The sequence below is a fragment of the Danio rerio genome, chromosome 5 (genome assembly GCF_052040795.2).
Source record: "Danio rerio strain M-AB ecotype USA chromosome 5, GRCz13ab, whole genome shotgun sequence".
Classification (NCBI taxonomy): Eukaryota; Metazoa; Chordata; class Actinopteri; order Cypriniformes; family Danionidae; genus Danio; species Danio rerio.
Genome location: NC_141025.1, coordinates 17,217,143 through 17,231,199, shown reverse-complemented (window position 1 = coordinate 17,231,199; position 14,057 = coordinate 17,217,143). Strand labels below are relative to the sequence as shown.

Below are 14,057 nucleotides of genomic sequence, written 5' to 3'. Positions count from 1 at the left end.
CAACGGATTTTTATTTTATTTATAGTTAAATGTGTTTTTTTTTTTCATTTGTTTATATATATGTATGTATATATGTATGTATATATATATATATATATATATATATATATATATATATATATATATATATATATATATATATATATATATATTTTTTTTTTTACCAAATCAACTGATTTTTGTTTTATTTATATTTAAATATATTTAAATTTATTTATATTTACATTTTTATTGATTTAATTGGGAAAAAAAGCCTGTTGTTTTGCAGTAAAAATGTAAAATATCATTACAATATGAATCAACTAATTTTTATTTTATTTATATTTTAAAATGCAATTTACTTCATCTGATTCAAAGTTGAATTATTCTTTTTGCATTATTACTCGTCTTTAATGTCACATGATCCTGCTGATCAAGGGACATTTCATTCAATCACTCAAAGTAATATTGCAGTCGAAAATTGTAACAATGCAATTTATAAAGGGATAAATAAAGGGATAGTTCACCCAAAATGGAAAATTCTGTTATTTTATCATATTTTAATTTCGTCTGCTGAACACAAAAGAAGATTTAAAAAAGGCTGAAAACCTGTAACCGTTGACCTCCATAGTTTTTGTTTTTCCTACTATGAAAGTCAATAGTTACAGGTTTTCCAACATTTAAAAAATAAAAATGTGTGTGTGTGTGTGTATATACATATACATATACATATACATACACACACACACACACACACACACACACACACACACACACACACACACACACACACACATATAATGCTCATAATGGTTTGGGACCACTTGAAGGAGAGTAAAAGGGGGGAAAAAATCTTTTTTGGGTGAACTAACTTTTGTGTGCTAAATAAAAGTACTAATTTCTTCAAACAAAACCCCAAACATCTGAACGGTAATGTAATTCACTATTTATGTTAAATGTTGTAATATATTTCATAATAATAAAAACATTATTTCTTAATTTGACCTTAATTACAATGCTATATTATTTTTTCTTTAAAATTGAAAGCTTTATTTGAAATCACAAATTTTTTTTTCCCTGTATGTAGGCCTTCGGGTTTGACCCCATGGAGGATTATTATGTGCCCAAGTCCGCAGTCGTGTTTGGAGGATTCTACCTGTTCTTCTTTACAGAGAAAATCCTGAAGATGATCTTGAAGCCAAAAGACACGGTGAGGTTTGAACTGATGGTCTGTTCCGGTAAACTACTATGGTTGTTATAGCAAATACCTTTATCTGACATTGTCATTGTGACACGGGTTCCCAGTGACATCTAAACAGGCCTCAGCTGACAGCACACACAAAAGGAGGTCATTTTTTATGTTTCGTGCTGGAATGTGTGAACAGTATGTGCTATTTGTCTTTTATTTCCTTGGGGCAGCTGCACTATTCATTTGTAATATGCTTTAAAAATAGGTGAACTTTCAGTAGGACGTGGAAAAAGTAAGTGTGGGTTAAGGTGTAGGATGTAATTAAAGTTGCAATTACAGAAATTAATCGCACATTAATTTACATTTTAAATTTTTTAATCAATCATAATTACAATGTAAAACAGGTATTTACACAAGTTTAAAGATGCAGTATGTAAATTTGACACCCAGTGGTTGAACTAGGTCTTGCACCCATGGTTCAAAATACACACAAGTGCAGGTTGCCAGATTGACGACTATTCACTGACTATTGAGCCTAAAGGCTTTTCTAAGTCATGTTCTAAATAAAAGCACGTAATAGAATGAATATTTTCTATATTAAAAAAAGTTTTTGTCCTAACCAACACCTGAAATTTATATTTTAGAAACAGTTTCTATTTCTTGTAGATGAACAACAAAAGGAAAAGGGAAGAGATGGTACCATTAAAGAAGAGTGCCTTTCGTTATTGAGAAGAAAGCTCTAGATGGCCCAGTAGATAAATATATATATATATATATATATATATATATATATATATATATATATATATATATATATATATATATATATATATATATATATATATATAAATAATTAAGATTTTTTTTTATTGTTTTTTTATTTTTTATTTTAATTTATTGCTACATCTTTTGTAGTTACCATTTACAGCAAAGCCCAAAACACTCTTCCTTACCTCATCAGCAAAGACAGAATAAGTACAGAAGGAAATGGTTGACATGTTGTGAACAGTAACACTCTTTACATAGTTCCACTTGTCTTGCATTAACCAAACCCTCAGCAAATGATAGTTCATTTATCCAAGGATGGCCTGTGTGGGTGTGGGATTTCCCAGCCTCAAATTGTGTCTCAGTCTGCCCCAGATTTTGATGTTTGAGCTTGTATCAATAATCTCTAGCTCTATACATTAGGATTCTATTCACCTGTTTTTATAATTCTCTAATTGAAATGCCAAGATGCGCATAAATTGTGAAAATGTGCATACATTTAAAAAATATGTATGTAAACTAGAGCAAATAAAGAAATAGAGTACTGTGACTAGAACGCAAAAGTCTCAACAGAAGGTAATAGACTAAATAAGATCTAAACAATGCTTTTATTATTATTATTATTATTATTATTCATACTACAAATTATGACTTTATACAAGAAGAAGATTGTTTATATTCTGTTTTTTTTAATTCCTCACATGTGAATGATCAAATGATAAAACCCTTTTAATTACTGGGCTCTTTTAAGATTGAAATACGCATGCAGTGCCCTCTAGTGGAGGATATTCTCTGTAAGCGTATCCACTGTTTTGTTATGTGTGTTTTTTTTCTTTCTTGTCTGGTTGATTATCTGGTTTTCTGTTTTGTCAGGGAGGGCATGGCCATGGGCACAGTCACTTTCCTGCTGAACGCTATGCCAACTCTAATGGTGATTTGGAGGATGGTGTGATGGAGAAACTGCAGAACGGAGAGGCTGGAGGAGCAGCTTTACCCAGAGCAGAAGCAGACGGCAGAGGGGTTGGAGAAGACGACAAGATGCTGAGCACTGGACAAACTGTACAGGTGACAAAAAACAACAACACTTTCCTTAAGGCAAGACTCTGCAGTTAAATAACTTAAAACTAAATAATGGCCGTCACCATACTTATCACAGTTCATTTATTAATTGAAAGCATGTTTTGTATTACTAGTTTTCTGATCTTTTATTATGCAAATGACATGTGTCAATAAAGGTGTGCTCATTTGCAAACATTTTAGCACAAACATAAAAACATTGATTGAATGTCAGACTACAAATTTGGATTTATTTTCATTTTTGAGAATTTCTTTTACCACTCACATATTCCTTTGTAAAGACATTCAGAATCTAGATGATAGTAAAAATGAAGTCGGTGTATGACAACAGTCTTGTCGTCAACCCCAGTTGTGAGGGCAACAAATAATAACTTCTTGTTGATCATTTTAGAAAAGTGGCAGATGGTAGATTTTTCAGATCGTCTGTTAAACTGCATCCCAATCATCACACATACTGCAGAAGACCTTTTGGAACCCACATGGACCCAAAAGTCTCACAGATTCAGGCAAGTTTGGTGAAGGAAAAATCATGGTTTGGGGTTACTTTCGGTATGTCGCTGCGACAGATCTGCAGAGTGGATGGCAACATCAACAGCCTGAGGTATCAAGACATTTGTGCTCCCCATTACATTACAAACCACAGGACAGGGCAAATTCTTCAGTGGATAGTGCTCATACTTCAGCCTTCACATCAGTACGGTACGGTTCGGGTCGGTACGGGTTTAAGCCTTTATCAGGCTTGCGTTTCCACTACCAAGGGTACCCTTTTGGTGGGCGTGGTGTATAGCAGAGTTTCAGTCGACATCATTTTCGCTAGAGAAAATGTCTCCAATAAAGCTGCACAGGTCGTACACATATCATATGTAAAGCACTTCTCACAAAACAGATGCTTTACACACATAACTTTTCTATAAACAGGAGTTGATTATAACTGCAGATCAATGACGGTGCGAAATAGCTTACTGTAACGTCTATAATTATATTAAATAAATAAATAAATGAACATATATGAACACATACAGACCCTTACAGTCTCCGATATGTTACCAACTACAGAAGAACTACACAGAGCAGACATTTAGTCGTTAATTAGGTTCAAAACAACACAAAGTATAGCCTACAGTCAGTGAAAACCTCTCATCTGTGTCTGTAATCTTCAGCAGCACATGAAGCCTCTGTTAGAGAGTCATTCCATCATTCCAGTTCATATAAGTTCAAAAGGTGATAATAAAGATTAAAACAAGGTAGTTTGTTCACGTTTGCTGAAGAAATAACGTGCTGAACGCTGAAAGTGTCACTCTCGCGTTTGTCAGCTTCTCACAGGATCGGGTTTCCAAAGTTTGTCAATAATCAAGTGCATGTTACTATTATCCGATCAAGAAGTTTGTTATTTCAGATAGAGACGCGCGGCGAACACAAGGAAGAAAGCGAAACCACTCGGGCTTCAGATTGGCTCGTAAAAACTACACGGCACAGGGTAAATCTGCTCTTCTCCATGGCTTTGTGGCTCTTTATCAAGATGACGAAAGGGTTTGTTTGAGCCCGGATTGACCATGGCTGCATATGTATTTATAATTCTGCTGTAATCTCTCGCTGTGTATTTCAAACGTGGCGGGTCCTTTGTTTACATTCTGGCTTGTTGAGTCTACGAATGACGTATCTCTGTAAACCAATAGCGTTCAGCTGAGCATGTAGCTCCACCTTTTGGGACCCTTTCGAAAGGGTCCCGAAAAAGTGGTACGGTACGGTTCGGTACGCCTTTTGACAGTGTAAACGGCCATAAAAGCGTACCAAACCGTACCGTACCGTACCACTCAGTGGAAACGGGGCAAAAGTTCCTGAAAGCAAAGATGGTCAAGGAGCTCCAGGATTGGCCAGCCCAGTCACCAGAGCTGAACATTATTGAGCATGTTTGTGGTAAGTTGAAGTTGAAGGAGGAGGCATTGAAGATGAATCCAAAGAATCTTAATGAACCCTGGGAGTCCTGCAAGAAGAGTCATTTGAGTCATTGCACAGATGTATGGATGCAGTCCTCCAAGCTCATGAGAGTCATACACAATATTAATTATTTTTCCACTGCACCATGACTTTATATTCTATACTCTACATTATTTCTGTTAAGTGACAAGACTTTTGTCTAAGCAAAGTCAGGTTTTGTCGTCCTATTTAAATGTATAAAAATCAATACATGGTCATATTTTGTTTTGGTAAATTAAGCATAATCTAGAGTCCTTTGCCTTTCATATAAGCCACTTCTGATACCAAATGATCAACTAGAAGTCAAGTTGTTATTTGTTGCTCCTAAAACTAATAGGCGACAAGAATTTGTCAGGTTGTGTATTTATATCCCAGTTCAGGAGAAAAAAAACTCCTTTAAATGTATACTTTGTAACTAATTGAAGTGCAATAAAAGCACTTTTTACAGCACTTTTTCCATTAAACTGAAAAAATACTCCAGTGAAAAAAAAAAAATAAAAAATTTGTCTCTCCTTAACCCTTTTGGATCACTGTACGTCATCATGAAATCAAAATTGATCATTTAAAATTTTTAAATGTACTTTTGTTAGTTTTAAATGCAATTAAATAATAAATGTTGTGCATTTCAGAGCGTATCAGACTGAATGAATATAGTGATTTAGTTGTCACCAATTACAAAGCCAGTCATGTTTTGAGCGTTGCCATAGAAACCTTTTTTTCCTGAGTTTGAGGACGCGAGCAGCATCTCAGAGTTGTCATCTTGTAATTGCCATAATTTCAGCACAGCATGAATGAGGCATAATTAATCAGCACAATTCATCAGTGCATGTTTTAAGGGGGAAAAAAATTGTGTTTTCATTAAAATGCAACATCACCTCTCTCTAAAACAAACCTTATGTGAGCTTTATTAAGCCTGTGGGAACTACAAAACACAAATTCTGATTTAATTCTGCATTATTTAACTCTTGTATTTAGTTGAAAGCAGTGTCATTACTCATTATAGCTTCAGAAAAGTTACGGAATCACTGTTTGGTGGGATAACCCTGCTTTTAATAACAACAAATTCAAACATTTGTCCTAAAAATGTCCAAAAAAAGGCTTTAAATAACAATATTTGTGTTTATTTTGGAAGAAATTTACGTGTAGGGTTCTATTTTAATGATCTAGGCACAAAGTCTAAAGCGCATGGTGCAAAAGTTTTAAGGGCTTATTCATATCCACTTTTGCTGAAAAGTACGCTCTGGCCCTGACGCATAATCTGACAGGGTTGTGCTTATTCTCTTAATGAATTATGGGTGTGTTTTGAACATAATGTGCATTAAATCAATTAGAGTCTCATCTCTCATTCCCTTTATGTGTCAGTTGCATTGCACCATGGCTCATTTGATAGGACTTTGTATATGAAAAACTGAACTCTTCACTAGTGAGAAAACGGTTAAACAGACCATCTGCAGCGCAAGGATGAAGAACGAGCCTCCTCCATTCTGCCTCTTTACCTTCTTTTTACTTTACTACTCTACTTTCGAGGATACAGAAATGATGGAAAGTCACTCCACTGAAGACATACATTAGCCTACATATTTAATTTAGTTTAAGCGCAAAGACTTGTTTTAAAACTTCTAAATTCAGATTTAATTTACCAGCAAACTAATAAATGAACAATAATAATGAAGTGTGGTCAAAATAACAAGTTATATTCAAACATGCGTCCTTTTCTTATGTCCTATATAGTGACTCATACGTCTCCAAAACCCAACAGGTGGACAAACCTAAACTTGTTTTTAATAAAACAAATATAAAATGCATATAAATAATAATATTAATAATAATAATAACATTATACAAAATCAAATTGTCAAGAATAAACTGAAAATAGTCACCAGTCTCCTAATAATAGCTGCGCACCAACAATGCACCTTAACCCACAACAATGACCAGCACACCCATGTCCACAAAGTGGTGCAAATGGATTTGCTATTTAAACACCGTGGAGCAAAACATGAAAATTCCAGTTGCGTTGGTCTTTAAAAAAAAAATAGCGACAAACATATTTTGCGCCTTTATTGCGCCGGGTGTGTGATGGGGCCCTTTCCATAGTTGTATATGAAATGATAAACTAAAAATTAATTAAATAAATGTAGTAAATAAGAATTACATTTATTTAATGACATTTTAAAATGCAACATTACATTTATTTTTTAAAAATCTGTATCATGTCAGCATTTGTTTATTAAATAAATGTATATTTAATTATACATTATATTATTACATTTTATCTTATTTTTTTATTATACCACCCAAATGCACAAAAAACACCCAAAATATTAGATTATTTTATTAATTCATTCATTCATTTTCTTTTCGGCTTGGTCCCTTTATTAACCTGAGGTTGCCACAGTGGAATGAACTACCAACTGATCCAGCATATGTTTTATGCAACGGATGCCCTTCCAGCTGCAACCCATCTCTGGGAAACATCCATACACACTCATTCACACTTATACATACAGACAATTTAGCCACCCAATTTACCCAAACCAGAACACCCGGAGGAAACCCATGTGAATGCAAGGAGAACATGCAAACTTCACACACAAACGCCAACTGATCCAGCTGACGCCCGAACCAGCGCGTTGCCTATTAATATCTTATTTAATTTATTTAAATTGAAATTAACCTAGTTACAGTAACTGTCATAATTTAACCATACAGCAAGCAACACCAGCAGGCACTGAACCACAATATAACTGGATCACATCGAAACACTGCGCCCTCTCAATAAACACTGCACTTATTGTTGTGTAGATTACACTACCTGTTAAAGTATGTTTCATTTTTGAAATGGGGTATAAATTCATCCTATTTGGCATTTTTAATTCTTTTGAACATAAGTAGGTGTTGCTTGTCAATCAGACCACGATTCCATCTTTGTTTTTGCTGTTAATTGCAGAACAAAATGATCGATAAAAGTGTCATGATAAACTACTGAGTTTAACTGCAGGCGTTGTGTGATGCGGGTACAAGCGAAGGGGAGACAGATTTGTCCAGGAGTCAGATTTTGATACAACTTTCTTTCACCTTTTGCGGGTTGGCGCCAGGGACTGGTCTGAATAGAGTAGGAGCACACAGTTATGTTTTGTTAAATAAGTTACATGTAAAATTTACGTTTTAAAATCATCTAAATTTTGTCAACCTGCCAATGCCATTTTTCACCCGCACAATAAAATGGTCTACATGTACAGCTGATGTTTTTCAGCCAATAATAAACTTCTGGTGAACTACAGTATGTGACTATTTTCAATTTCACAAGGTTTCTTTTACAGCATTAATGTTGTAATGTAACTCAATTATAATCAGTTAAATACACTTAAGCATCCATTTGGTGGTTAAAGCGAATAAAGAGATGGAAAAAAAGCAGGCTAACGCAAAAACTCCATTGAAAATACTGGGGTAAAATTAATTTCCATATTTTAAAGACATGCCGTATATTTATATTTATATATATATATATATATATATACATACATACATACATACACATATATACACATATATACATATATATATATATATATATATATATATATATATATATATATATATATATATATATATATATACACATATATATATATATATATATATATATATACATATATATATATATATATACATATATATAGCATGTCAGTATTTTTATTAAATAAATTATATTTTTTTCATTTATTTATTTTGACTGACTTTAACCTTTTGAACAGAATTGTGCATTTATACTTTTGACTTGTTCCTGACGCAGGACACTCAAAGTTCAGGTGGTGGTGGAACGGGCGGCTGCTATTGGCTGAAGGGCAGGGCTTACTCTGACATCGGCACGCTGGCGTGGATGATCACTCTGAGCGATGGCCTTCATAATTTCATTGATGGTTTGGCCATTGGAGCCTCCTTCACTGCATCTGTATTTCAGGGCATCAGTACATCAGTGGCGATCCTCTGTGAAGAGTTTCCTCATGAGCTGGGTGAGCTTCACCGTCTCTTTTACACTTGTGTCTAGGCGTGAGCATTGGGTAATATAGTTTGTTATAATAGACCTGTAAAAATTCCTAATTATGGAACCTACAATCTGGAATCTGCCTCTACAAATTACAACTGCAACTTTGTTGTGACTAATAGACGTCTGACCAAGGTTATTGTAGTAAATGAAAACAAACTATAGATGAAAAAAAAAAATACATTTTTGTTTACTGACAAAAAATAAACAAATTCACAATAAATAAAAAAAAACATTTTTGTTTACTGACAAAAAATTAACAAATTCACAATAAATAAATAAAAAATTAAAACTAAATGAAGCTAAAATATAAATTAAACTGAAACTAAAAGCTAAAACTGCACTAAAAATTTAAATTGTATAATAGTAAAAAAAGATAAAATAATAATCATTTTGAGAATTCATAAACACTCATTCAGTGGTGGAAAATCTGGCTGCTGTTTAGAGAAGTACCTGTAGATGCCACTAATTTTTACATTTTACAGCTAAAAATATCAGTCAAATGCATGATATGCGATGCTAAGCGAAACTGCTGTTGTGTAAAGGCTGTGCTGCATCTGTGTGTGTGTGTAGGTGATTTTGTGATCCTGCTAAACGCTGGCATGAGCATCCAGCAGGCACTCTTCTTTAACTTCCTGTCAGCCTGCTGCTGTTATCTGGGCATGGGCTTTGGCATCCTGGCTGGAAACAACTTCTCTCCTAACTGGATCTTTGCTCTGGCCGGTGGCATGTTCCTCTACATTGCGCTGGCTGATATGGTAAGAGACGTCATGCTGATCATAAGCTGGCTTTCAGAAGACTTTGAGAATTGTGTTGATTTAGAGTTTTTTGTTGTTGTTTATTTTATGTTGGGTTTCTATGATCAGTTTTTTTTTAATTAAGAAAAGGAAAAAAAAATGGAAATCTCAAATTTTATTGTTTCAGAAAGTAAAATGATAAACACAATGAATAATCTCAGTCAGCCACACAGGTGTGAAATTGTTTGGACTGCAAGTTTGTTTGTTGCATGTTTGTTTGTATAGACATGCACCTGCAGATGGTAATATATTCTTAAGCCATGGTCACACTGCACTTTTTGCCCCATTGACTTTCATTCATTCGCATCTCTAAAACTCTTATAAAAAAACGTTTTATAAGTGTTGCATCATCTTGTCCTATGTCGCCCCTTTTCACAGCTCCTTCCAACAATTATAGATTATGGTTGTACCATTATAGTTTAAGGAATAATCACGGTTTCACAGTTATCACGATTATTAAGTATTCATTAATTTCACAACACTATTAGTTTAGTAAATCACATAAAAACCCCTATTCCTTAAACTCCTTATATTTTAAAGTGTTATTAATTGCTGCTCAGTAACCAAATAACACAGCACTAAATAATAATAAAAAACAAACAACAGTCCAACAAAAGTTTACACTGAAAATAAATGACAGAACAAAGTGGTCAAAGGCTGCTGAAGCTCTGTCTGAAAGGCACTTTTGAACAACTTTATTAAGAACTAATAAAGAGCTAGGCGAGGCAGTGGCGCTAGGTAGTGCTGTCGCCTCACAGCAAGAAGGTCGCTGGTTCGAACCTCGGCTCAGTTGGGGTTTCTGTGAGGAGTTTGCATGTTCTCTCTACCTTCGCGTGGGTATTCCTCTGGGTGTTTCGATTTCCCCCAAAAAGACATGTGATACAGGTGAATTGGGTAGGCTAAACTGTCCATAGTATATGAGTGTGTGTGTTGAATGTGTGTGTGGATGTTTCCCAGAGATGGGTTGCGACTGGAAGGGCATCCGCTGCGTAAAAACTCGCTGGATAAGTTGGCCATTCATTCCGCTGTGGTGACCCCGGATTAATAAAGGGACTAAGCCGACAAGAAAATGAATGAAGAATAAAGAACTAAGAATAATTTATTATTTCGTTTGGTATATAAATGTGTATATTACATACAAAGTACAAAGCTGAACGATCTGTTCTTGTTACGTGACTCCCTTGCACTCGAACAACGAACTTGTATGTAGAAAACACGGAATATGTGAACGGCCCTTAGATAATAGCCTCAGCCATAGTTAAAATCAGCCTTTAATCCAGTGTGCGTGCGTACTGTGTACAAGTTCAGAACTTTAAACTAGTGCACAGTTGGCATAACTTTGTTTAATTACAGCAGTTTAGTTCAGTGTAGAAACACTGTGTTGAGAAGCCTTTAAGATTAATTAACCGTGATGAATTAAAGCACAGTTAATAGTGAAATTAGTTATACATTGCATCCCTTCTTCCGACAGAATTTTGCATGCACAAACTCTATTGTGTCCGTAGTCTTTACCTAGTGGTTGAACGAAGTATTGCAGTCTAAATTCAAGATATTGAGGAGGGGTTGTTTTTCACCCTCACGTCAGCTTCAACGCTTCATATTAACTTTGGGTGATGTCAGGCGTTGCCGAACTGCATTATGGATCCATCGGCGCCGCTTTAGAGGCGTTGCCCGCTACAGAAGTTGGGACTTGCTCAACTTTTCTAGTGCCGATGGAAGCATCAGCCAATCAGATTGCTGTATGCAAATACACCAGCTCAGACAGTGGCCTATTGCTGACTAATTTCATTGGCTGACGCTGCTAAGATGATCGCGTCAGCCCCAACTTCAGGCACGCCCTCTGTCAAGCGTTGACTCTGAAGCACCGTGTGAATGGGGCATTATGCTCAGACTTAACACACAATCGCAGGTTGCCACATTGACAACACTATTACAACTGACGATTGAAGTATCGTAAGCTAATAGGCTCATTTATAGGCATGCATCATTTTGTATTGTTTGCACATTAATCCACACCTTGTGGATTTTTCTAACTCTGAATCCGTTTCATTTTAAAGGCTGATCTAGTCTTCCAAAAGCCGCATAAATTGTCTGTAACAGTGACTGACTTTAGCATTGTTTTTCATATATTTTTTCATTTATATGATAAATATATATATTAACTCAGCATGTTTCTTACGTATATGCAAACATATTGTTTAAAAAATGTTTTTTTTTAAAGTGTATTATGGAAAAATATAGGTTTAGCACATTAAATTATTCACAGTACAAAAATAAAAGCAATACCATTGCGGAGATTTCATGAGGATACATTACATTCGTGTGAAAAAAAACTATATTTGAAGAGTTCAGATGCAAAAACCTCGAAATGCCATCTGAAATGTTAAAAAATATGAAACATGAAATGAAAATTTTTCTCAGCCTCCTACGTTTGTTTAGTCATTACACTTTAAAGGCAATAAGTCTTATATAATAAAAATTTAAAAAATGCTAATTTTAGGAGACAATATCAAATGGCTTTTAGAGTTTTTTTCATCTAAACTCCTTATTTATAAATGTAAAAAATAGCTTTGTGTTCTGTTGAAGAAAATAATCTCTAACATTTATCTCTGACATCTCTTTAATTCAAATTAAAATGTCATTAACAACTTGGTTATTCTAAACGATGCTGTTGATTTTTCTTCTTCTTAAAATGCTTTTCTCTCCACATCGGTTTGTCCATATCTCTGCAGTTTCCAGAGATGAACGAGGTCAGTCGTGAGGAAGAGGAGGCTGGAGGAAGTGGCTTTCTGCTCACTTTCGCCCTCCAGAATGCAGGGCTGCTTACAGGCTTTGCCATAATGCTTGTACTCACCATCTACTCTGGACAGATACAGCTTGGATAGCAGAGAACTGAATTACAAACTCAGACCCTGGGGGACTAGCTCAGCACCTGGACTAAAAATCTGAGACCTTCTGGGACCTCTAGACTTAAATATGAGTCAGCTGTGCTGGCTTGTTTTTAAATTGTTCACCCAACTGGACTAGATCATGACATTCAAATGTTATGGCCAAAGTTTGGGCTCCAAATAAACCCTGGACTGTTTGATTGAAGCTAGAACTGATCAATCTGTGATCTTTGATTTGTAGATTCATCCAGAACCCTGGATCTGTGGATGGGTGCTTCACCATTCATCTAGTTTAGGCCCTCTCTCATTCTTTTGCCTCAAAAGCTTTAGGACACAGTGATGTCCCTGTACTGTGTGGATTCAACCTCCCAATACATACATCTGGGCATCGATTTCTTTTCTTCTCACAATTCAACTCTGAAAACTTTACAAATTGTCTTTTTCCTTCAGAGTTGAGGATTCTTATTCCTGACCTTGAAGATTTCAGTATTGTCCATTTACTGACATGTGATGGGATGAAACTTGACTTGTTTTACTGACATTAAGGCAACACTAGATTGTTTTCAATGCTTTAAACCAAATGATTAATCGGATCAATAGAGAAATAAAACCAACAGAACCAAGAGAGGACAAATAAAATGTTATTCCAATGTCTACAGCATATATATATATATGCATATATATATGCATATATATATATATATATATATATATATATATATATATATATATATATATATATATATATATATATATATATATATATGGGTGTGAAAATGTTCAGAGAAACTATTAAATCTCATAGTTTTCCATTTCAGGACATAATAAATAAGAAATATCGGTAACGCTTGGTAGGTTTTTAAATTTAGAGGATGAAAAACATCACATGGCATCACACAGTATGCCTTTTTTTACTGAACAAAAGCCAATAATGCTGAGATAGACAAGCCAAACTAAAGACTGAAAGTAATCATTTTCTTTGAGCTTCGCAGGCCCTGTTTGCTCCTGGTATTAGGATGCGTTTTCGTCGATCCAATAACAAGTTGATAACGCGAAGTACAGGTGCAAATGGGATGTGAAAGATTTTGACCATTTTGACAACTTCCAGAGGTATTTCCAAATGTATCTTGATCGGATTACTCTAATGCTGTGTTCACACCAGAAACAGAATGCGCTAGTAAATCGTGCTATTCGTGGGTAAATAGACGCGTAAACATTTTACTCGATTCATACATCAAATTTACCTCACAATAGATGTGGATTTTTTTTTTTTTTTTTGCGTTCACTGGTTAATAAATGAGACCGGTTCCATTTTTTTTATTTTTTTTTCGTAGTCA

General features: G+C 34.7%; 1 protein-coding gene across 4 annotated transcripts in view; it reads left to right on the top strand.

The window, feature by feature from the left end:
- The window catches only part of slc39a14 (solute carrier family 39 member 14), a 67,289-nt gene extending 53,930 nt beyond the window's left edge, over positions 1 to 13,359 (top strand). For 2 of the 4 annotated variants that reach the window (XM_087252994.1, XM_087252995.1), the window contains exons 5-9: positions 1,067 to 1,189; positions 2,807 to 2,998; positions 8,784 to 9,003; positions 9,609 to 9,793; positions 12,565 to 13,359. In XM_087252994.1, coding sequence (XP_087109120.1) covers positions 1,067 to 1,189; positions 2,807 to 2,998; positions 8,784 to 9,003; positions 9,609 to 9,793; positions 12,565 to 12,717 — 873 coding nt within the window. In that variant the 3' untranslated portion in view covers positions 12,718 to 13,359. Of the gene's footprint in view, positions 1 to 1,066; positions 1,190 to 2,806; positions 2,999 to 7,385; positions 7,619 to 8,783; positions 9,004 to 9,608; positions 9,794 to 12,564 lie in introns of those variants that run through there. The other 2 variants (NM_001326699.2, XM_087252996.1) reach the window with 2 other exon arrangements.
- Positions 13,360 to 14,057: the final 698 nt, after the last annotated feature.